The 25,506-nt window shown below is 42.4% G+C and overlaps 1 protein-coding gene across 3 annotated transcripts in view; it reads right to left on the bottom strand.

The window, feature by feature from the left end:
• Nucleotides 1-25,506, bottom strand: part of MGAM (maltase-glucoamylase) — a 125,609-nt gene that overhangs the window by 65,560 nt on the left and 34,543 nt on the right. For all 3 annotated transcript variants that reach the window (XM_021079097.1, XM_021079098.1, XM_021079096.1), the window contains exons 2-7: nucleotides 17,168-17,294; nucleotides 15,513-15,613; nucleotides 4,141-4,261; nucleotides 1,818-1,927; nucleotides 861-1,012; nucleotides 70-241 (exon numbers count right to left, since the gene is read on the bottom strand). In XM_021079097.1, coding sequence (XP_020934756.1) covers nucleotides 70-241; nucleotides 861-1,012; nucleotides 1,818-1,927; nucleotides 4,141-4,261; nucleotides 15,513-15,613; nucleotides 17,168-17,294 — 783 coding nt within the window. The remainder of the gene's footprint in view (nucleotides 1-69; nucleotides 242-860; nucleotides 1,013-1,817; nucleotides 1,928-4,140; nucleotides 4,262-15,512; nucleotides 15,614-17,167; nucleotides 17,295-25,506) is intronic.

The following is a 25,506-nucleotide window of genomic DNA, read 5'->3' on the forward strand; positions in this document are numbered from 1 at the left end:
TTAACCATTTTACTGTACTGCTAAGAGGCTATGATGTTCAGTGGAGAGGGGCCCATCTGGAAAGCTTACCCCATTGGGGACTGTGTCCCTGGCAAATATGGGCCAGGTCTTCCAGTTCATGTCATGCCGGTACTGCTGGTGCACATGCTCGCCCAGCCCATACACGTTAGCGCTGGGCAGGCGGATGGACAGCTGCAGGAACTGATCAGCAAACAGAAGGGGCCCGATGCTGGAGTCAAACCTAGACACACACGAGTGGGAAACGCAGGGACAGGTGGGCAAGTGGAAAGGAAAGAACACGACCGCTTAGGAAATTGGCTTAAATATTGAGTCTTTGAGATTTAAGCCAATTTCCTAAGCAGTCCTCAGCTGTCCTCTGGGACATTTTGCCATGGACATCAAAAGATCAGCATTTCTCTAGGGCGGTTACCATTCAGCACATTTCTTAGGTTTGTCCCCTGGACAAGCCACTGCACGATCAGAATTCCTACATTACAGTGGATGTTCCATAGAGAGTTACTGGGGGATGGGTGTTGGATGGAGGGGAAAAGAGAGAGGAAAAATGATCCAACCACAGGAAGAAAGACAAAAAGCACACAGCGAGGAGGAGGAAGAGGGGAGAGGGGGAGAGGAAGGGGAGGAAGGAAAGGAGGAGGGGAAGGAGGAGGGGGAGGGAGAGGAGAAAAGAAAGAGAAAGGAAGGCAGGAAAAGGTACACATTTAGGGGTGGAGAGTCTGGTCACCAACAGTGGGCTCTCAAGCTTCAGGAATATTGTAGCAACGCCCCCTTTTTTCGGTTTGCAAACCTCCCTCCCCCATAACCTTCATACTCTGATCCCCAGAGAGGTTTCCAGAACTTACAGAACACGACTGTTGCTTGTTCTGATCACTTTGATGCTAAAGGGCTGTTTGGAGACCATGACTTCATAGGTCAAGGGAGAAGCAGCATTTCCTTGGAAGGGCTGGACGTGTTCATGAGGCACTTCATATCTGTCCTGATTTTGGTCAGTTAACTGTCCAGGAATGTGAAGGAACGAAAGCCAAGATGAAAACTTCTCTGTTGTTCTAAAACAGAAACAGGCCTACAAGCACCAGTGCCTCCCGGCATCTCTGCTCAAGGTACCAAACTTAGGTGCCAAACGATACCATGTCTGAGACAGACGTACAATTATGTCACCAAATTCAGATGTTTAACACTTGGGCATAAGTTAGTCTTTGGGTAGAAATATACACAGTAAGTCTGCTGATATGAACTAGCTCTAGAATTTTCCAAGCTGTGATAATTTTTTGCCCTCGCTACCGCATTCCACATGACGTCAAGGGAAAATAAATGAAAATTAAAGCTCACCAGTGAACTCTAATAACTATTTAGGAAGTTATCACATTGAAGGAAGGCGCGGAGATGCTTTCAACATACCGGCGCTAAGTACGAATAACACCAGTAGAGAAAAATACCTGCATTAGCAAGGTTTTCTCTTTTGTGGTAACTGCAGCCACCAGGTTAGAAAGCAGAACCTCTCAAAAAAATTTTTTTTGTTAAATAAACACCCTATGATATCACTTATATGTGAAATCTAAAATGGGATACAAAGGAGCTTATTTTCAAGACAGAAATCGACTCACAAACGTATGGTTACCAAAGGAGAAGGGGGGGGAAGGATCCATGAGGAGTTTGGGATGAGCAGACACAAACTATTATGTGTAAAACAAATAAACCACAAGGTCCTACTGCCTAGCATAGAGAAATACATTCAATATCCTGTAATAAAGGATAATGGAAAAAATATGAAGAAACAAACATAAAAAACCAACTACAACCTTAAAGTGGAAACGAGTCGCTGTCTGGTATTCTGCTCTGAGAAGGACGTTGTTGATATCATTTCCAAACAGGGATGGAGAAGGCAACCTTTTCAACTGGGCCGTGAATCCTAGGGTGAAGGGGGAAAACGCTGTGTGACAGCTGGCTGTGTAAATTCGCACACAATAGCCACATACAAGTAAGCTTTATGTCAAAGGCGCTGGCAAAAAGCCTTTATTTCCCACAAGAAGAGGAGTCGCAGACATACACCTCATCGGACACACACACTGTCTGGGGCCAGATTCAGGTTCTGAAGCTAGGTACTGGCCTTACCTTATTCAAAAGCCATGTATACATCCTTTTTTTCCCACTCTCATGCTCCGTCACCACAAGTGACCTGACATGGTTCCCAGGGCTACACGGCTGGATCTCACGGCTCATCCATTCTGAAGGCAATCCTCCAGCGTCTCTTAACTGCAAGCCCCTCATCCCTCCCACTCCCTCCCCATCCCCCTTGGCAACCACAGGTCTATTCTCCAAGTCCCCATGCTATACAGTAGAAAAAAAAATAATGTATTGGGGAAATAAAAAATAAATAAATAAATAATATAAAAAAATAAATAAAAGAAACATAAAAAAAAAACAAAAGCCATGCTTCTCTTCAAAATCTGGATGAAAATATCCCTCCAAGGCCTAACTCTTATTTTACCAGCCAGTCAGGCACTCATATACCCTTTATTTATTTTTTTTGCAAGTTTTTATTTTTTATTTTTTCTATTTCCCCAATACATTATTTTTTTTTTTCTACTGTACAGCATGGTGACCCAGTCAATGTTTACATGCATGTAGCTCACATTATATACCCTTTACACTCTCAGCTCTCAACGCGGTTTCTTGTTTTTTGTTTTACGGCCGCACCCATGGCATATGGAAGTTCCTGAGTCAGGGGTAGAATCCAAGCCGAAGTTTCAACCTAAGCTGCAGCTGTGGCAATGTTGGATCATTTAACCCACCATGCTTTGAGCGGGGTATCAAACCCACGCCTCCTCAGGGACCCAAACCCGAGTGGATTCTTAACCCACTGTGCCACAGCAAGAACTCCTCTCGACATGTTTACATCCATTTTTCCTCCTCAGTTATTTCCGTATTACATCACAGGAAATCCTACACATTGATGCCGTCTCCCTGGTTATGTGACAAGCAGGCGAGAGTGCAGACCTTCTTAGAAAAGCCCATCAGGTCACTAGTCCCTGGAGGAGGAGCAGGCCTCTTCCTTTATGCTAAGAGGCTCCCCAGGGAGTTCTCCTTGTGGCGCAGTGGTTAACAAATCCGACTAGGAACCATGAGGTTGCAGGTTCAGCCCTGCCCTTGCTCAGTGGGTTAAGGATCCGGCGTTGCCGTGAGCTGTGGTGTAAGTCGCAGACGCGGCTCGGATCCTGTGTTGCTGTGGCTCTGGCGTAGGCCGGCGGCTACAGCTCCGATTCGACCCCTAGCCTGGGAACCTCCATATGCCACGGGAGCAGCCATAAAAAGGACAAAAAGACATTAAAAAAAAAAAAAAAAAAAAAAAAAAAAGAGGCTCCGCAGAGTAGTCACCTGCTGTTATCCCCCAGAACGTGCATTATTATGTCCGCATTTTTTTTCTTTTGTCCTTTTAGGGCTGCACCCGAAGCCTATGGAGGTTCCCAGGCTAGGGGTCCAATTGGAGCTGTTGCTGCCAGCCTATGCCACAGCCACAGCAATGCCAGATCAGAGCAATGTCTTCGTCCTACACCACAGTTCACAGCAATGCTGGATCCTTAACCCGCTGAGCGAGGCCAGGGATTGAACCCACAACCTCATGGTTCCTAGTCGGATTCGTTAACCACTGAGCCACAAGGGGAACTCCTATGTCTGCATTTTAACGTGGGAGAAAGATGGGGAGATGTTTGGTCCATGAACACTGACACTGACTAGCTAATTTTCATGAAATGTCGATAACATTGGAATTGTTTCCATTTCATTAAAATTACATTATATTGGAGATGTAAGTAGTCCCAGAGGTTAGTGAGTTCAGATCCCTCTCTTCAAACATTAGCAACTTGGGGAACCAAGAAGTCATGATTTTTGGACAGGATTACAAAGGTAGAGCCAGGAATTGAACATCTTCAAACTCCCAAGACAGAAAGTGATTTTTTTCCCCCTAAATGTCAAAATAGATTCTAGTCCTTGCTCAAGAGCAGTGCCCACCTTCTGTCACATGCAATGGTGGCTGTAAAAGCTATACCCTGCCCACTGCTACCGTGTCTGGAGCCAGCCTCCAGAGGACCTGGAGCTCCTGCCTCAGGACCAAGTCTGGCTCACCTGCATTTGTGTTCACAAGGTCACCCTCCACTTGATAGCCATGATTTGTAGAATAGTAGCACCACGGCACACTTATGGCTCCCTGAGGTTTCCAGCAGCACCCACGCTGGTCACAAGTGGCCTGAAATAAGAGATGAGTCAGAGTAACTCCATTTATGTGTAAAAAATTAGCACGTACAATTTGAGCTTGTGGTATCATGAATCTCATTTTACAAGTAAAGGACCTGATATTTAGAGAAATTGTGCTGTATCCCAGTCAATGCAGTGCTTGTATTCACGACTAATTTTTCTAGCAAAAATCCTTCCTTGTTATTGGTATCAATCAGGTAATAGCATATGATTGCAGGGCATTTCATACCTGTCGACACAAGAAAACTAACAAATTTATTTAAATATTCTAAACTATAATAAAACAATACAATATCACCAGTAGCTGCCAGTAACCCAAAATTACAAATGGAGCTTGATTAACATTGGTTTTTGCTTTGCAAAAACAAAAAAAAAAAAACACTTTGCAATTAACTTCATTCAGAAGTTTTGAAATCGAGGCAATTTTGCTTTGACTTTTAAATGTGTATATCACATATGTGTGTACTTAGTATATGTGAGATATATACATATAGTATATAAATTCATAGTATGTAGATATATATGTATACATATAGTCTCTCAACTCCTCCCAAAGCAGGAAATAATTGTTCCTTGAAACCCAATTAGATTCTAAATTTTATTTAAGAAAGGTTGCCTGCCTTTTACTATAATTAATGACTGAATTACCTGGAGACTAAAATGAATACAATCTCTTTCTCATATCAACTGATTTGGAAGACGCAATCAGGTTAAATGCAAAAAAAAAAAAAAAAATACAAAGAAATCACTCCGCTTGAGTGTAAATAATAAAAGACTATAGCAAAAATAATGGGTTGCCGCTTCCAAGATTAGATGACAGTATGTCTCCCGTCCTGCTTGCTCCCTTCCCTTGCTCTGCTGCAGCCCCGACTCTGGGAGAAGTGAGGTGTTAGACTGAGGACTGACCCACATGGTGAGGAACTGAGGGAGGTCTCTGGCCAACAGTCAGCAAGGCACTGAGGCCCTCAGCCTGATAAGCTCTGAGCAGCTGAATTCTGCTAATGAGCACAGTAAACGGGCTTGGAAAGGATCAAGCCACAGCCCCAGATGACGTCTTGGTCGCAGATTTCTGAAAGATTATGAGCCAAGAGCACCGGGATATGCCAAAGCCAGATTTCTGACCATAGAAACTGTGAGAAAATGTTTGCTGCGTGAAGCCATTAAGTTTGGGGATAATTTGTTACACAGCAATAGATAACTAGCACACCCTGCTACATTATTTTACAGATAAAAGACTCTCAGGCCACAGAGGTAAAGTCCACAGGGCTGAAGTGACCTGCCGAAGGTCACTTAGTCAGCTATTGATAAGGCAAGGACCACAAGTTAGGTCTCTTGCTGGCCCCTTCCTACAGTCTGGGTTCAGCATCTGCTGGTTTTCAAGAGGATAGGGCAGTGCTTTATGAACATAAGAAAAAGACTGCTTAGATAGATGAACAATTAGATTTAGTCAAATGCTAACAATCAAGATTAAGGATGGAGAAATTTTTTTTTTTTTTTTTTTTTGTCTTTTGTCTGTTTAGGGCCACACCTGCGATATATGGAGGTTCCCAGGCTAGGGGTCGAATTGGAGCTGTAGCTGCTGGCCTATGCCACAGCCACAGCAACACCAGATCTGAGCTGAGTCTGTGACCTATACCACAGCTCACGGCAACGCTGGATCCTTAACCCATTGAGCAGAGCCAGGGATACTACGGGTTTAACCAGGAACTCCTTTTTTTTTTTTTCCTTTCAAAACGCACTCAGATGAAACTGCAGTATAACAGGAAAAGAGAAGGGTGTTGAAGAGTGTTAAGTAGAATGGTTTTTGCGTGCTCCCCGAGGCTTAATAATTTCTTCATTGAACTGGAAAGGGCAAAGATCAGAGTGGTCAAAGCAGCTCAAAAAGTGAACCACCTGTTGGTCCTCTGGAAACCCCGGATCCTGCAGTGGAGCTAAGCAGTTACGAGGAGAAATAGGGGAGAAGCAGAGCATGGGGCATATAGACAAGAGAGTAAAGAACAAGTGGAAGTTCCCTGGGGGCCTAGAGATTAAGGATTTGGTGTTGTCACTGTTGTGGTGCAGGAAAAAAAAAAAAAAAAAAAAAAAAAAGGAGTATGTGAAACTTAAGAAAATAGTTGTAGAGAAAAGCTATAAATAATGACAACATGAATAGGATTGGCGGCACACAAAAACAATTAGACCCAAGATACAAAATGCCCCTTTAAGCTGAGAATTAAAATTTAAGAGAAACTGCCAAAATAATATAGAGTGTATAATTTCCAATACAGTATTAAGAAGAAAACCAAGGGGAAAAATTCTTAATGCAACAAAATTAGGAGGAGTTCCCTTTGTGGCTCATTGGTTAACGAACCCGACTAGAATGCAAGAGGGACTCGGGTTTGATCCCTGGCCTCTCTCAGTGGGTTAAGGATCCAGCATTGCTGTGAACTGCGGTGTAGGTCACAGACACAGCTTGGATCTGGCGTTGCTGTGGCTGTGACTTAGGCCAGCAGCTATAGCTCTGATTAGAACCCTAGCCTGGGAATTTCCATATGCTGCAGGTGTGGCCCTAAAAACCAAAAAAAAAAAAAAGGAAAGAATACATGTACTTGAGGGTGGGGTGGGTAGGGGGAGTACATAAAAAACAGAACAAATGGAAAACACTTGGGAAAATTGTTTTCATGTCAGTTATCACAAGGCTTAAACAACTTAAAAGAAAAGGATAAGCAGATTATATTTACAGAAATAAATTCTGCTGAAGCTTATAGGAGGCACACCCAAAATTTAAGCTCACAAAAGCACTAAGGAGTAAAAGCGAGGAAAACAGATATGTGAGAAAAAATGCTAACCAAAGGCTAGTACAGCTATAGTAATATCTGACAAATAGACTTTAAGTAAATATTCATTATTAGGGAGACATACAGTCACTATGGTGATGAAAGGTTCAGTTCGCCAGGAAGAAATGACATCTCACGTCTGATGTGCACCTGATAATAAAGACTCAAAATATGTATAGAAAAAACTTAAAGAATCACAAGGCAAAATTAGAAAACATAGTCATACACAATGGAATATTTGTAAAGAAACCCCTCAATGATGGATTGATAGATAAAATAGGCAAAAAGAAAAGAGATTTTACTTTTTACTTAATAGATGCACATGGGCTCTTGCACCAGCACAGACAGGACTGGATTGTACTCAGAGCTGGTGAGAAGCCAGATGCTGAAGACACAGCTTAGGACCTAGTCAAGCTCCGCATTCTCCTCCACCCCCCGTGCTTCTTAACATTTAGAGAGAGGGAAGAAACAAAAAGGAAGATTTTATATCAAAATCAGACATGAGAGAAAAAGGAAAACTAGCACCTAGCGTTATCCATGAACACAAATGCAAAATCCTAAAGGAAAAGAGCATGCAGCATTAACAACAGAAATCAGCAACATATTAAATTAATAATGGCCAAGCAGAGTTTCTTCCAGAAACACAAGGAACCTTTTTAACATGAGAAAATCAACTGTATAACTTTTCAAAATAATTTATGAAAGGAAGTAAACAACCCAATCATTTACATCGATCAGCTATTCATGATACAAAATCTTAGCAAAACTGTTTGCCAAGTATAATTCTTTACTGGGAATAAAAAGCAGAGTTCTTAGCTGAATAGTGGGTAACTACCTAAAGCCTATAATAAGCATCTCACTAAATGTGAAATGTTAGGAACATTCCCTTTAAAGTAAGAAAAAAAGTGAACGTTTTCTTGTGGTGCAGAGAGTTAAGGATCCAGTGTTGTCACTGCAGGAGCTTGGGTCGCTGCCGTGGCATGGGTTTTGATCCCTGGCCTGGGGACTTTTACATGCTGCAGGTGCAGCCAAAAAAAGAAAAAGAGAAAGAAAAAAGTAGCTGACCCATGTCTATGACTTCTTATAATTAATTGTATATTGGAGGTCCTAATACTATAAGACTAATAGGACAAGAAATTAAGAAAATTTGTAAAACTAAAAAGAATGAAGGCAAATTGTCATTATTTCCTGATAATATTGTCTAGGTGGAAATCCAAGAAAATTTATAAAAATAAATTTAGACTAAGTTAATTATTATTATATCGGATCTTCTATTTTCTTCTTAAAGTTGTAAGTTTTTCTTTTCCTTTCTTTTGAAATACGATGTGTTATAGGAATAAATAAGCTTGCCTTCATTAAAATGAAAACTTCTGTTCATCAAGACAGCATAAAATAGGTGAGCCAGCCTCACAACAGTAGAATACTTGCAACATGTATAATGAAAATAAAGATTAGAATCTGGAATAACACAAGCAAGAAATGTGTACAAATCAAAGTTGAAAATAACTTACTAATGAGATTTCATATGCCTTGAAATGTATGCCCCATTAGGTCATAAGCAAGCAGCAGATCTAAGAATTTTTAAAAATGAGGACCTCAGCAACTATAGCATTTATAAAAGATGGAAGGCAAAGTTGTGAGGGAAATACCAACAGGTGAAAAGGAAGGATTCTAGGTGCAGGGACAGAGGGCCTGTCACTGTCACGTCACCCAGCCCTCTCCTGCCACTGGAAGGAATGGGTCCGCAGTGGACCTTGAGCATTCAGCCCTGCCAGCCATCCTATCCTGGGTGCTGACTCCTCTAATCCCGTACCCCTCTATCCATTTGGTACTGACACCTACTCTGAGTAAAATTAGCATTTCTCTGTAGCTACATGTCCTCTGACACCTGCCTCATCAGGAGGTGGGGTCTATTGACTCTGGACTAGCCTCTGACTGATGAGAATAACAGACAGCAACAAAAGTGATGCTACACAGGTTCTCTTTAAAGGTCCGGCAGCTTCCTCTCCATCTCTTGCAACCCAGAGCTACTGCGTAAGAAGTCCGATGATTCTGCTGGAGAGACCAGGGAGAGAGAGACTCTGAAACTACATGGAAAGGCAGAAGGGCCCAGGTGAGGTCTGCCTTAGGGCCATCTTCACCAAGGTGCCAGGCATGAGAGTGAAGCCACCTTGGACCCTCCGGAATGGATCAGCCTCCAACTGGGCACCACAAGGTCACCACAGTCCATACCACGCAGAGCAGAAGAACCACCCAGCCAAACCCTGCCCAAATCTCTGACCCATAAAATCAGGAGATACTACAAAATGATTGTTGTTTTAAGCCGCTAAGTTTAGGGTAGCTCCCTTTGCAGCAGTAGAATTTAAGAAAACAGGCGCCTTGGAGTTCCTATTGTGGCACAGTGGACATAAATCTGACTGGTGACCATGAGGTTGCAGGTTCGATCCCTGGCCTCACTCAGTGGGTTAAGGATCCAGCATTGCTGTGGCTGTGGTATAGACTGGCAACTATAGCTCCGATTCGACCCCTAGCCTGGGAACCTCCATACACCGTGGGTGTGGCCCTAAAAAAAGCAAAACCAAAAAACCCAAAAAACAAAACAAAACAAAACAAAAAACCCAACCCAGGGGACTTGAGCCACTATAGTGAGGCTGGTGTTTTAGTCCAACATGAAGGAATGTGGAGCAGGTAAGAAGCAGCAGGGCTCACAGCTGTCCAGCTCTTCTGGAACAGCTGTATCCTAAAAGCACTGGATGCACTCATTCAAACGAACTAGATCCCAAATCCAAGTATAAGTACATTTTTAACCATCCAGATTCCATATCTCTTCTGCCCTCTGTTGTTACAGGTAAGGCAGAGAACTTGACGTTGTGAACGAAAGGTAGAAAGTCTTGATACAAGAGCAAGAAGTGGAAAGAAGGGAAGTATCCCAGTTTCAAATAAAGGCAGCACTTTCAGAAGGTGAAAAATATTTGGTAAAATACTTCCAAATCACCATCTACTTATTAACACATTATCTAGTTATTTTCATTTATGTCCAAGTTTGAACAAGTGAACGAATGATTTAAATTAATCTCAACTCATTAAGGTGTCTTAATTACAGATTATGACATATGCACTTTGAGTCTTGTTGGGAAGGTTAACAGGGCCACTTCCTTTTTATCTCAAACTGAAGTTTGATAGCAAAGACTCTCAAAGGAACGTGCCACCTCTGCAATTTTTATGATCCGGACTTTCTAGGCCCCCCAAACTATGCTACAGTGAATGTTCACAGAATATCTGCTAGGACCTCAGAGACCACTATTTTTAAATCTTGTTAACCATAGTGTTTAGCAGAGTTCCTGGCACTTGTTCAGTCATCATATGTTAATGAATACATCTCCGGAAGCACACTGTCTCCTTTTGCTGATAAGGACTTGACCGTTTTCAAAGAAATGTGATGTAGTAATCAAATCTCAGAGTTTTTCAGAAGCAAAGCCAGGACCAAAAGCTAAGACCCTGGCTCCCCACCAACATATTTCTGCCCAGGGGCTATACTATCAATTCAAGGCAGGAAACATAACCGAAATCTATACTGGGGGCTTCGTGACTCACTGCTCTTCCCAGCAAGACGGCTCTTAACGAATCCTGAGTGAACAGAGTAATTTTCAGGGTTGAAACGCATAATGATCTTGGAAAAATGCAATATCCTTGCTGATATCTATCATAAAACACATTCCATTAACCACATCGATAAGAAACTGCAATTTGGAAAAAGACATCACAAGCCGATAAATAAATAACAGCTAATTACCAAGTGTGTTATCAAACATGACGAAGTTTCTGAATAAGAAATAGGGTAACCTCTCGATATCATCATAAAGATGATGACTCGTGTTATTATTATCCACAGGAAACACATAATTGTAAACCGTTCTCTGCTTAACCATTCTGCCATGGTTACTTAGGGCATGCAGGTTTATTTTAAGCACGTAAAGCTGTTCTCCCATTTGGAACAGTGTATTCTAATCCTGAAAATCAAAGCGTTTACAATTCTTATCTACCATCTCTTTCTTGAGCTGGATATCTGGAATTTACACTAAGTATTTCTGCTCCCTGCACCCAGAGAATCTTTCAACTCTGAATTCTGGAACTGTGGATATAAGGTTTCATCAAGGACGTGGAAAGGGATAAGCTCTTTCGGAGTGGACAGGTTTGGGCTAAGTGTAGGGAGCTGTCTCTGAAATGTGAAGGGGTGGTCGGTCTAAGTGAAACCACAGAGACACAAGGAACGTTAAATAGGGTCTTAGATGACAAAACAACGTTTCTGAACACTGTCCAATACGTTACCCAATAAGTACTCAACTTTGGTAGACATATAATGAAAGGAGCCCATTCAGGAGAGTAGCTTTAATCATGCCTGTCACGGAAAAGGCAGAGGCAGAAATGGGATTCAGAAGACACGCTAGCAGCCTAAGAGCAACCCAAGCGGTGTTAGGGCAGTGAGGATGGAAATGAAGCGCTTTTTCTAGAAAATACTGTTCAGGAAAATGTTTTAAAATATGTAAAATACTGGCCAAAAGGTTTGAGGGGAGGAGTCGAGCAAAAATTCTGCTCTTTCTGCTCCAGAGACTAGAAGCATTAATAGAACCGCTAACAAGTCTGGTAGTTGAGAAAGAAAAGCAGATTTGGTGAGAGGGTGATAAGTTCAGGCGATGTTACTGAGAGACAGCCAAGCGAACAGGCCCTGCAACCAGCTGCCAGCCCAGAACAACAGACCAGGACGAGAGAGTTAGGTAACCCAGCCATGTTCCTTGCTAAGATCCACGAAAGGGACTCCTGGCTCTCAACCTCTCCAAAAGAAAGTCTCCCTGGAGTGCTCAGGGTAGTTTGACAGATGACTGTACCCTGTCCTGGACACGGGATTCCCTCTCATTATTGGGATAAGAAACAATGGGATGTGTAACAAAGAATCATCTGCAGGGAAACTTCAACTATTAGTTCTTTATAAGTAATCTCGGAGGAGAGAAGGAGAGAGGAATGATAAAATCATCTAGCAATGGCCTCAACAGGACAACACGCTGCTTAGCCTAGTGTCAGGTTCAGAATCTCTTCCCACTCTCCTCCTCCGCCTAGCTATACACCTCCCTTTGACAAATCCAACACACACACACTATTATCCATCAATTCAGCCTCTCAACAATAGTTTGGATCAGCATATAGCACCCAGGATACGTAAAACACATAACAAAATGAAAAAAGAAAAGCAAACCACTGAAAGCACGTCTCTCTGGCTGAGCTAAAGAGGAACAGACCAGTGAACGAATGCCAAGGTCACAGATTAATTCAGTTGCGTATAACAAATAGAAAAAGGCAAAGGTTGTTTATTGAACTATGATCTTGATACCACGGGTGTTTAATCAGAGGTCTTATAATAAAACCAAGGGAACATTACTGAGGCAGCGATGGCATCTGAAGTTCACCTAGCCAATAACGAGATGGGGAAGGGTGGGAGAGAGAACAGACTGAGGATGTGTTATATTAGTCTTCTACGTGGGCCTCTGAGCAACTAGCTCCTAGAACACTACTGCTTATGGGGGCAAGTAAATGGGTGTGGATCAACTTTCTGGAAACACCGTGTGCCAACCATCCCATACAATGTATCCAGACCACCGTTGCTATGACAAAACAGCACATTAATGGTCCCCATCACCAAGCTCCAATTTACATTATAGTCTTAAACAGGGTACACTCCCTGGCACCCATCCTGCCTCTTGGCCACATAGGACCACTCAATATGTCAGGTATGTGCCCCACAATTTCTGTCGCTTTGTTTGCATTATCTTCTCTGTCTTGAATTCACTTTTCATTCCTCCCACTTCTCTCAAAATCCTACTTATCATTGATTCCGGACTGTCACATTTTCCTTAATAATAATCTTTTCCACCATGGGATCCACGAAGTATTTCTTTTGTATCGTGAATTTTTGTTTTATAGTCCAGTTATTTATTTACTTAGCTTACCTCCTCTACTTATTCAATCTATCATCTAAAATACTAAATTTTGTGGAGTTCCCGTCGTGGCTCAGTGTTTAATGTACCCCACTAGGAACCAAGAGGTTGTGGGTTCGATCCCTGGCCTTGCTCAGTAGGTTAAGGATCTGACATTGCTGTGAGCTGTGGTGTAGGTCGCAGATGTGGCTCAGATCCCACGTTGCTGTGGCTGTGGCGAAGGCCGGCAGCTGTGGCTTCAATTTGACTCCTAGCCTGGGAACCTCCATATGCTGCGGGTGCAGCCTTAAAAAGACAAAAATAAAAAATAAAAAAATATTAAAATACGAAACTTTGTGACATTTGGCCCCATTCTGAAGTGCTTTTCTCTCTCTCTCTCTCTCTCTCTCTCTCTCTCCTATCTTCTTTTTTCTTTCTTTCTTTCTAAGGCTTTTATTCTCTGTCTTCTTGGTTTCCCATTATGTGATACTGTTCAGAATGAAGCGGCTGCTCCTGGCTGTGGTGGGTGACATAAAAAGCCAATCTCTTTTACCTGAAATCCAAGATCTTCAAAAGTCTGAATTCTCCTTTTCTGTTCAGACTCATTTCTTCCTGCTCCACGCAGGCATGTGTCTTCACCAATTCAAGAGAAAGTTGTGCTCATTTCAGTCAAGGTAAGCCCCAGATGAACAGGTCTGAATACTACACAAGTCTCAGTAAGGTGAACAGGTCTAATTGGGAGTCCTTCCATGTTAGCAGGCATGCTGTCCAGGCTGCTGCCCTTCTGTGGCCTCACGGCTGGTCAGAGGACTGCTTTGTCCTGTCTGGGGATTCCCTGATCCTTGACTCTTTGCCATACCTATGCTCTCGCCTTCCACACACCCTCCGGGCTTCCTCCCCAGCTTTGTCTGATCACTCTGCTCCTAACTACAGTCCCTATGCATTTTCTCTACTCCAAGCTATTTATCTGGCTCTCTGCCTTAACTTCCAGCTTCCCTACTACCCCAGCCTATTCTTATGGTTGATCTCTCATCTGTTTTTTCTTTGCTACCTGAATTCTCTCTGTCTCAGTATCTATGCTATTTCAGTTGATACCAAAGACTGAAGCAGTAACAATTTGCACTTTCCACAGTTCCCATTCTGTGACCTTGTCCATGTTATGGCTGAACTGTGTCCTCAGAAAAGATATGGTGAAGCCCCAATCCTGAGAACCTCAGAACATGATCTTACGTGGAAATAGGATTGGTGCAGATGTGACTAGTTAAGATGAGCTCATACTGGAGCTGGATGGGCCCTTAATCCAATATGATCCATGACCTTACACAAATGGGAAATGTGAATAGAGATACATACACAGACAGACACACACACACAGAGGATGCCCTGTGAAGATAGAGGCAGAGAATGGAGTGATGAAGCTACAAGCCAAGAAAGGCCAAGGACTGCAGCCATCACTAGAATCTAGAAGAAAGACATGTAACAGATGGCTCTTCAGAGCCCTGAAAAGGAACCAACCCTTCCAAAGCCTTGATTTGGGACTCCTAGCCTCTGGACGTATGAGAGAAAAAAATAAATAGAAAACAAGATCTTTTGGTTTGGGGATCTTTAGACAACCCTCAATAGTAACCCTCAAGAACTTCATAGATTATTCCGGCCCACTAACAACAGGATGGCTACAGTGGTAAGTGTGAGAGTACCACATGCCCAAGAATCAGGTGCAGCAAGCATCCTTTCTGTGTCTGATACAAATCTGCCATGTACTTTACTCAGATGCCTACATTTTGCTTTTATTCATGCTCAGTATGAAACATGACTGATACAGTATGGGCCAGGCAACACACTTTATAATTGTAATAGTCAGCTGGAATTCAGTTAATGACCAGGAAGTGCTGCCCCAAAGTAAATGCCCACATGCCTGCATTATCTTTAATCTGGTATTTATTACCTCTTCCTTATAAAACTTGGCTCTTGAAACTGTCCTTAAATACTATTTTATGTATGGGAATGACTTTTGATTGTAGATCCAAGATACCCTTTTGGAATTTTGAGAGGAGAAAGAGATAGAGCAAGAAGCAGAGTCAGTAACAGTTAGAGAGAACTAGCAACCAAGCAGTGTTGCCAGATATAAGCCAAATACATTTTTAGTATAAGTAAGTCCCAAGTCTTGCAAAGGACATACTTATACTAAAAACATATTCATTATTTATATGAAATTCAAATTTAACTGGGCAGCTTGTACTTTTATTTGCTGAAGCTGTCAACCCGAGGGAATTTTCCAGTACTTCTTCTTCCAAAACCACACTGTCATATAAGTATGAATATAGGATTACTCTTCCTGAGCCACCAATAATTGCAATGCAAACAACAAACTTGAGAGGCTACAAACAGAAACACACACACACATACCCTTCATTGAATGGCATAAAATCTTAAATGAAAACAAGCTCCAAATTCAAACCTTTGTTGGTGACTGGTCAGGGATGCAGTTTATCCGTTCCAACTCATTTGCCACGGCACACTCAGCCGAATCAGGGGTACTTGGCCCTGGAGTACCAGCATCTGAGGATTATCCCAAAAGCAAACATAAAATCACTTTCAGACAGATTTAATATCCAGGCATTCAATAACCCCATAGTTCTCAACATTTCCAATTATATGGACTCCACTACTGATTGAGTTTCATTCTATGACCCTGAAATGTACACATTCACTTACAAAGCCTCATTTTGTTCTGGCTGATCACATCTCCCTTTATGTATGCCTGCACCATCTCCTTCAACCAGCAAGGCCCTCCCCTATGAGACAGTGCATACAAGAGCAAGGAGCTGGACTCCACCATTGGATTGGGAGCTCACCAAAGTGGAAACCAGATTTACCTTCCCTAGTCCAGCCAAACTGTGCCTTGGGGCCCAATCATATTGCACACAGCTTGATCCATACATAAAATATCGCTATCACACAGTCACACTGTTTTTACATATCGTCTATAGCTGCTTTTGTCCATTGTAGGCAGAATTAGGCAGTGAGGACAGAAACCAGAAGCCTACAAAGTAAGTCTAAAGTATTAAGTATCTGCCCTTTACAAAGAAGTCTGTACACTCTGCTCTGGTCCTCACCAGGCAATACCTCACCAAGGAGCACTTCTGAGTGACAGCATTCTTATACAAATGTGTCTCCTATGACACAAAATGTAAAAGGAGGCCAGCAATCTAGAAACTAGCAGCTGGAATCTATGCCCATTGATTGCTTGATGCAGATTTAAACATCAGCAAAATAAAGCAAGCATGCTTACTGCATTCTCAAATAAGGAAATAAGATTTCTTGAAGATTCTCTACAATCAGCTAATGACCACATGAAGACAAAACAATGCAGCTTCTAATTAGTTTTCTTTTCACTGGGGTTTCCAATGCAAAAGTGGTAGATTAAAAGAACCTCATATTTGTACCAGATTCTGAATAAGGGTTTTAATGCCACCCTTGGGGTCACAGAATTTTAATAGTTGAACAATCTTTGAGATAATTTAACTTCCCACAAAAGTAGAAGTGGTGTGGCTGAGGATGATGTAGGAGAGACAAAGGTTTTCCTTGGCTCCATACAGGGCCCCTCATAGCCTGCTCCACCCAGGAAGCTGCTCCCAGATGATCCCGAGATAAGAAGTCATGGACAACTCAGCTCCATCCTGCCCCTCTTTTACAATACAACAGTTCAATAAACTTTCAATTAAAAAAAGAAACTGCAGTGGCTGTAACTTTCTTAAAGAATCAAACTTGGCCTTAAGATACTTTAATTGATGACATACGGACTGCCTTCCATTTAAGGGCACTGTTAATTATGACAGTTAGAAAAGTTGGAATTATTCCATGGAATTTGGCAAAAATATTCCAAGTGCCAGTTGTGGAATCCTGCACTGTGCTAATTGGTAAATGGAAGAGTCAGGCCTACCAGGAATACCTGTTGTGCTGTCACAGTTTGAGTCAAGGGCTCCCCAACACCCATACCACACGCACACATACACACACACCAGAGAACGTGAAAGCGGCACTTCCCTGTCATTTATGAGATTTGTGCTCTATAAGAGCAACACTGGAAGGAGAAGAACAGTTCCTCATTACCTTTTGATTCCAAAGACTCTCTGGCTGAAAGTACAAACAGAGGGATGGTGACGATAAACACTACGAGCAGAAGAACACTGAGCATAAGCTCCAAATCAGTGAACTTTTTCAACTTCTTTCTTGCCATCTACAAAAAAAAAAAAAAAAAAAAAGAGAGAGAGAGAGAGAGAAAATAATTTTAGATTTGAGTTTTATTTAACATATACCTAGTAATTTTTTTATGGCCACATCCACAGCATATGGAAATTCTCAGGCTAGGGATTTAATCCAAGCTGCAAATGCAACAACCCTGGATCCTTTAACCCACTGTGCCAGGCTGGCCAGGGATCAAACCCTTACCTCCACAGCAACCCAAACTGCTACAGTTGGATCCTTAACCCACTGCACCACAGCGGGAACTCCAGCTAGCAAATTTTTCAATGGAAAAGCTCAAATGTATACACAAATGGAAGGAATAACATAACAAATGCCCACATATCCATCAACTAGATTTTAAAAACTATCAATACATGGCCGATCTCATTTTGTCTATTTTTGTTCATTTCTCTCTTGAACCTTGGATTATTTGGAAGCAAATCTCAGATTTCATATCTTTTATTTTGGAGACATTTAAGCATATTTTTTTAAATAAGAAATTTCACAAAAGCCAAGCAGCCAAATACTGTTATTATACTTAAAGTATTTTTAAAATAATTCTTTAATCATCAAATATCTGGTCAGTGTTGACATTTCCCTCATTATTTGGTAGGCAGTTTATAGTTTCTTCTAGTCTCATAGGATAAAAATAAGATTTATATGTTCCTAATGATATATATATATATTTTGTGTGAAAGGTAAGTCTTTTTTAACCAATAGGGTTTTGTTCTATAGATTTCCTCACAATCTGGATTTTGGTGATTGCATCTCCACTCATGCTAACATGTTTCTCCATCTTTGTATTTCCTGTAAATTATTACATCTAGAGTTTTGACGGACACAGGTGTGTCGTTTTAGCAAGACTAGTGCATCAATGGCATAACACCTTCCATCAGGAGACACATAAAATCTAGCAGACTCTCCTGCTTTTTTTTTTTTTTTAAATGTTCGCAGACACTGGTGGGCATTTCTTAAATTCATGATTTCACTGGGAGTTGTAATGTAGTGACACTCTTAGGCTATCATTCTTTGCTAATGTATTAAATACTCCTATAGAAAGAAATTTCCCTTCATCTATTATTTGGTTCATAGAAGTACAGTTTGTATAGGAGAGGTAAATAAACATTTGACTCTTCACTTACTGATTTTCAAAATAAGGAGTTGTTTCCTTAGCATACTCCAAAGAAGAACAGTGAGACTTTGGGGTCCAAGATATTTATGACCTCATAGATTTAAATCCATTTTATCTGTATTAATTGATGTTATTGTTAATATTATTTTTTTTTTTTTTTTTGCTTTTTAGGGCCATACCTGAAGCATATGGAAGTTCCCAGGCTAGGGGTCGAATCAGAGCCGTAGTCGCCAGCCTACACCACAGCCATAGCAATGCCAGATCCTTACCCCACTGAACGAGGCCAGGGATCAAACCTGCATCCTCAGGGATGCTAGTCAGATTCGTTAACCACAGGAGCCACAATGGGTACTCCTGTTCGGATCAATTCTGAGTCTGGGCTGAGTTGTGGCACTATCCTCCGTGAGTAGCAAGTATATAATCCCCCATCACTCCCTTCATGTCCTTCTCCTGGATGCCCCAGATGTGACTGTGTGTTAGCACCTCCCTCCTCTGACCCCACTATGTCACTCTTCAGAAAGCTTGTCCTCTACAGGTTGACATTCTGCATTCTCGCTCAAACATTAACTAAAACATATCCATGGGTCCTTTGTGCCAAATTCCAACAGCATCTTGTAAGATGTTTACTGTCTTTGAAAGGGAAAGCTTGAGACTTCATGCCATTGGCTTAGTTTAGTCCTGGGAACCCTGGGAATACCCTGTCTGCCTACCTAGGACAGCAGCAGCCTTCAGTGACTGCATTCCATCTTCACAACAATACTGAGCTCAAAGAATTGATGAGGCCGATTTTCCTACCATACAGATGAAAGGACTGAGGTGCTGTTGGCTTGAATGACAGTGATCCAAAGCTCAGGACAAGTCACAATTAGGCAGCGGGACCTAACTGTCACGAGGGACAATTAAGAGAGTCTCCTGCTCCTGTACACTCTATCTGTGTCTAGACTTTGAACTCTGAGGATAATCTGTGACTAGAGGGCACTGAGGAAGAGGGACTTACCCACCCCCCTCCAGTCATCCCTCTTGGTCCAAGAGCCTGAGGTATCAATTTCCTCGGCTCATGCGCAGCTGGGTGGGGCCAGGGCAGAGGGTCCAGGGCCATCCTTCTGCTGGGAATTGCCTTCTCTGGAAATCAGATCCCTTTCAATGAGCCTAGTGACGCCACCTTCAACTTCCTGGTGCTCTATGATGTGAACAGTATCGGAAGAACCCTGCCATGCCTCAATGGATGCCACCTGGCATGTCTACATGAGTGTTCGCAGATTTGGGAGCAAGACTGAGTAGAAAGATCACAACGAGGTCCTTTGTGCCACAGGTGCACTGTAGGGCCCTCATGCCTCCTTCCCCAGAGGTAAAGGGAGGGAGAATGGAAACTGCTGTGCCTTCATCCCCTGAACCTCATCAGTGACTACAGGGGCACAAGGGAAACAGAAAGGAAAAATGAAATTTGGACTTAGAAAATAAGTTAGAAGGCATTGACTTATTTTACAAAAGGAGCCAAGTCAAGGTTTCTAGAAATTAATCATCTTTGACGTATGAAGGAGTGATGCATCAGTCTCTCCAGGCAGGTGTTTGTTTTACGACCTCCACATGACCTTCGTGACTATTGCTCACATGAGTGAGTAACAGCCTTCAGGTGAATTGTAACATACAGAGAAAAAGCTGAATGCCATCTTTTTATAAAGAGCATATACTCCAGTAAACGTGCTTTCTGGAAGACAACTCTCTTCACAGTGCCTTCATAAGCCCAACCACAGCTAAGCCTACATCTCTCCCCTGCTCTCCATACCCTTCTACTCCCAGCTCATGGCCTTGATGGTATCTCTGACCAAAATTGCCCCCAACTCCACTGCAGAACCCCTTTCCTAGGCTGATTTTGAGTTGAGATCACAATCTGCTCTGAAATTCCCAGTACAATGGCTCTGTCTGCTTTTCTTCTTCTGTATTATTTCCAACTCATTTCGTTTGGGACATCTTCATTAGAACATCAATGTAAGTGGTATATATACACAATGGAATACAACTCAGCCATAAAAAAGAACAAAATAATGCCATTTGCAGCAACATAGATGGAACTAGAGACTCTCATACTGAGTGAAGTAAGTCAGAAAGAGAAAGACAAATACCATATGATACCACTTATATCTGGAATCTAATATACGGCACAAAGGAAACTTTCTACAGAAAAGGAAATCATGGACTTGGAGAATAGACTTGTGGTTGTCAAGGGGGATGGGGAAGGAGTGGTGTGGATGGGGAGCTTGGGGTTGTTAGATGCAGAAGATTGCCTTTGGAATGGATTAGCCATGAGATCCTGCTGTGTAGCACTGGGAACTATGTCTAGGCACTTATGATGGAGCATGATAACGTGAGAAAAAAAGATGTATACATGTATGTGTAACTGGGTCACCATGATGTACAGTAGGAAAAAAAAGGTAAAGAAAAAAGTTTGGAAAGGAAGAAAGGTAAAAGCCTGGGATCGGTCTACCATCTTGAACCCTTCTCTGAAGGTTTTGAACATTCCCCAGATTATTTTGATATTCAATTCCCCTGATGGCTGTTTGAGAATCACTTGGGAGGTTTTGAGTTCATCAGTGGATTTAATAATATTGAACAACATTATCCTATGAAGGGGAATGGGAACCCCAAGTGTAAATTAAGGACGGTGCCATGAGGGACTAAACTGAAGAATGACACAGTAATAAAGAAAAATAAAACATGCATCGTCGGAATGGTTTGTCACTGTTTTGTTAAGGATTTTCATAAGATGAAACATTCGGGGGATGGGTGGCACCTTGTGAAAGTTTTCAACCCCTTATCAAAGCACCCTTCCCAACACCTCCAGTAGTTCCAGTATATCAATGCATCTTCTCTAACCCCAGCTCATTTGTGACCAAGAATAAGTTTTGCTGAAGCTTTTTCTGTAAAGGTGGGTCTGCTTCCCTAGCTTTACAATACCTCTTTTCTTTTCTTTTTCTTTAGTCTTTTTAGGGCTGCACCCGAGGCATATGGAGGTTCCCAGACTAGGGGTCGAATCGGAGCTGCAGCCTCTGGCCTATGCAAGCCACAGCTACGGCAATGCAGGATCCAAGCCGTGTCTGTTCATGGCAACATCGGATCCCTACCCCACTGAGCAAGGCCAGGGATCAAACCTGTGTCCTCACGGATGCGAGTCAGATTCGTTTCTGATGAGCCACGTCAGGAACTTCCAGCACCTCTCTTCTTTCCCAAATCGTGAGCTCTGAGGGTGTGAGAGTTACGCCTGCTTCCTCCTCTTGATTTCCTTTCTAAGTACCTACCAGCAGGATCTGCATAATCGATACTTATTGACCAATAACATTTTATCCCCTGATTGAATATTTACAAAATTCCTGAGTACTTCCGAATGATAATGCACCACGAAGCTATTTCACAGGCTACAATAACGGTGCCGGCCTTAAGTGAGCTTAAACTCCAGTACCATTGCTACCTTCTACACGATAAAGCAATTATGGTAGAAAGAGAACACCGTTTCTTAAAATCAGAAAGCCTCAGTTTTATTCCTCATACTGAAAACAATTAGCTGGATGACCTTGAGAAATCTCTTCAAGCTTTCCAGGTCCATTTCTTCACTTAGGACTTAAAGCAGCTGAACGAGAAGATCTATCAAATTCGTCCCAGCTTTTAATATGTCATGTTGAGCGAGTCGCCCAAATTGCCGGCTTCTTTATTCTTTTCTTCCATGAAAGATGCTAAACATTCTTGGGTAGTTTCCTTCTTTGTTATTTCCCCAAGTTCCCCTTCTCAGCAGGAGAGCATGCGAGGCACAGCTTGAGAAGACCAGAGCTTGACGCTCAGCCCTACCATTTTCTGCCAAAAGAATTTCCTCAACGCTTGAGTTTCAGTTTTCTGATGGGCACGCATGGAATTAAGAATACCTACTGTTATTGTTATCTGTTGTCATCTTATTTTGAGAATCAAATAAAAACCCTTTCAGTAATAAAGCATTACATATTCTTATAGCACTATTTGCCATAAAGGAAAGAGTGAGTCTTGGGTACGAAACAGCAAGTTCCTAAGAAAGGTGTCGCTTCCTCCCTGTGTCACGGTGGCAGCAGCCCTCACTTGGTGCTTTGTGAAGTGGAAGATGCACATTCTGGCTGCTGTCCTGAGGAACTGGTTCTGACAGGAACTCCTATCTGCTAAGTGCTTTATGGCCCCATGTGCCAGGTGACTCACGTGTCACCCGAGACACAGGTGCAGAAAGCTAGGAAGAAGCAGGAGGAGCTGTGAGCAGCAATCCGGCCCATTCAAGGCCTGCTTTCTGCACCAGCCCACCTGCTGCTCCTCTCCTGGGCTGCCTTGCAAACCACCGTCTTTACTCAGAAGGCACATCCTCGCTCTTCTTCCCTCAGGCCTTCATCCCAACTCCCCCACTTAGGAATCTTAAATCCTCAGCTCAATTTCTCCGAAGCCTTCCTGCAGGCTCGCCTTCGTGTCCTCACTCGACCGCCACACGGTCCTCAGGCAGAAACAGCCTTTCTCACACACTGATGAGAAACTGCTGCTGGAATGCCCTCTTACCAGGCAAAAGGAAACGGGGCTGAACCTTTCTCTACAACAAGGCTTGCCTTGGTTTTTCTAAAATTAATGATGCTACTCCAATCTTTCTTACCTGTCCTATCCCCAATACCTCGCATTCCCCAAAGGCTTTATAAAATACTCTGTGATACTCATCGTGCATGTAAAACTCCATAAATACTAATAACCTTCATGCCTGATATAAGTAAATTTAACAAATGAGGTCAAGAGCGATCTCATATTCACTGGCAAGGAGAGGAGTTATCGGAATGTCTATGGAAGTGCGTCCATCTCCTTCTCTTTGGTGGTTGCTGATCGCTGTGAAATAGGGGACTGTTTTTCATAGTGATATTTAAAAATGTCCCAAATGCTCACTGACAGACACTACAAAGGAAAAGCCACCCACCACTTACTAGTCAAACTGTAAATACCAGTTGCGCAATGAAGATTTGGCAAAAGCTACTCAAGTTATTTACACCCATAATCTGGAAGTCCATTTATAGAAACTTAGCCCATATGTACAGATAGAGGTTTTTCACATGTAAGGGCAAAAGACTGTCAATATAGAAGTGCATAGAGAGGACTGAGTAAAATATGAAATAAAATAAGATTCAATATTATTCAAAATCATGATATAGTGGAGTCTTTTTTTCCAAATCCACCAATTCTCTGATACTCTTCCCTTTAAGAGGTGGAGCCAGGCCCCCCATGCTTGACCCCTCGAGAGTGGGCTGGACTCAGTGACTCAAATCTAACAAAGAGAACCTGGCAGAGCTCGTGACTTGCGAGACTGGGATGTAAAAGGCATTAGAGCTTCTCTCTGTCTCTTTTTCTTGGATTCCTTCCTTGCTCTTCTTGGATCACCTCTTAGAGAAGCCAGTTGCCAGGTCAACCCTCCAGTGGAGCTATAGAAAGGTCCAAGAGCTAGCAAGGGTCTGAGGGCTTTTGCCAACAGCCATGTGAGTGAAGCATCTCAGGTTCAGGTTCAGGTTCTCCAGGCCCAGTCAAGCCTTCACATGACAGCAGCCCCAGGCAACATCATGGCTGCAACCTCATGGAGACCTTGAACCAGAACCACCAAGCTAAGCATTGCAAACCCACTGGACCTCTGAGATAACAAATGTTTATTGCTTCGAGCTGTTAAATTTTGGAGTAATTTGTCATGCAGCAACAGATAATACACATGAGTAAATATGACTTTTGAAAAAATCATTTACATGTTTAAAAAATCTGTTTAGAAGTTCCCATCGTGGTGCAGCGGAAACAAATCCGATGAGGAACCATGAGGTTGCGGGTTCGATCCCTGGCCTTGCTCAGTGGGTTAAGGATCTGGGTTGCCGTGAGCTGTGGTGTAGGCCAGCAGCTGTAGCTCCGATTCGACCCCTAGCCTGGGATCCTCTATATAATGCAGGTGCAGCCCTGGAAAAGACAAAAAGACAATCAATCAATCAATCAATCATCTATTTGCCTCTTATCAAAATTCCTTTTGCATCATATATGCAAATATGGTTACCTGCTCTATGGAACAATAATAATTATTTTCTAGCTATATAAAAAAATTTCCTTAAACTTTAAGAAAAAAAAAAACCCTCATCAGTATCCTCTGATTGATCTTACTTCTCAAATTATAGGGATTTCAATGGTGAAACCTACAATCTCAATGAGAAACATAATTTAGAAAAAAAATCAAGATCGAGAAAAATGGCAAAAGGCCAATAGAATAAGTAATTTAAATAGTTTTAACTGCTTTTAAAAGAAAAAAATGTCTTAAAAAAGCTGTTACTTGGCAGTCTGCCATCAGTCTTTGGCCATGACAAACATAAACTGTGCAGCTGAAAGGACATTAGTAGTGAACAATAACCGAGTAACGTGCTAAGAGGTTTACATAATCTGTGGCATGTGACCTTCATAACCTCCCCCCACTGAGTCACTGTACCATCTCCACTATCAGATGAGGAAATTAAGCTTCACCAAGGTCAAATAAGCTGCCTGATGTCACACAGCTGATAAGGAGCAAAGCCCCATTTGAACACCGCCCTTTGGACCCCACAGCCAGAACTTGGAGCAGCTGCTCTGCAGTCTATGCTATGATGCCCACGGTGTACTCCAGCTTAGGCTTTTTGTGAGACTGCTTTTATCAACCAGTATCTGGGTCATTAACCAAGTACTTCGAATGTGTGCGGCACTGGGCAGAGCACTTACACGCATTATCCCGTTTCATCCTCCCAATCACCCCCTAAGCTGAGGCGGCTGTAACCATCCCCGTTTCACAGAGAGGCCAGGCTTCAAACGAGGCAGTCTGAGCTGGACTGCGGAGTCCAGCTTCCACGCAAGATGCAAGTACAGAAAATTTACATACTCAAGACAACAAAGCTTTCTAAATTAAGAGAAGGGAGGCTGTGTGTCTTTCCAAAGACAGCCCTGGGTTAGGAGGCTTAGGAAAAGAAAAGCAAACAATTCTGCAACATTTCCATCTCCACAGCACCTGGGGGATGTTAACGTGGTTTTGGAGGCA

This window comes from Sus scrofa, chromosome 18 (assembly GCF_000003025.6).
Source record: "Sus scrofa isolate TJ Tabasco breed Duroc chromosome 18, Sscrofa11.1, whole genome shotgun sequence".
Taxonomy (NCBI): domain Eukaryota; kingdom Metazoa; phylum Chordata; class Mammalia; order Artiodactyla; family Suidae; genus Sus; species Sus scrofa.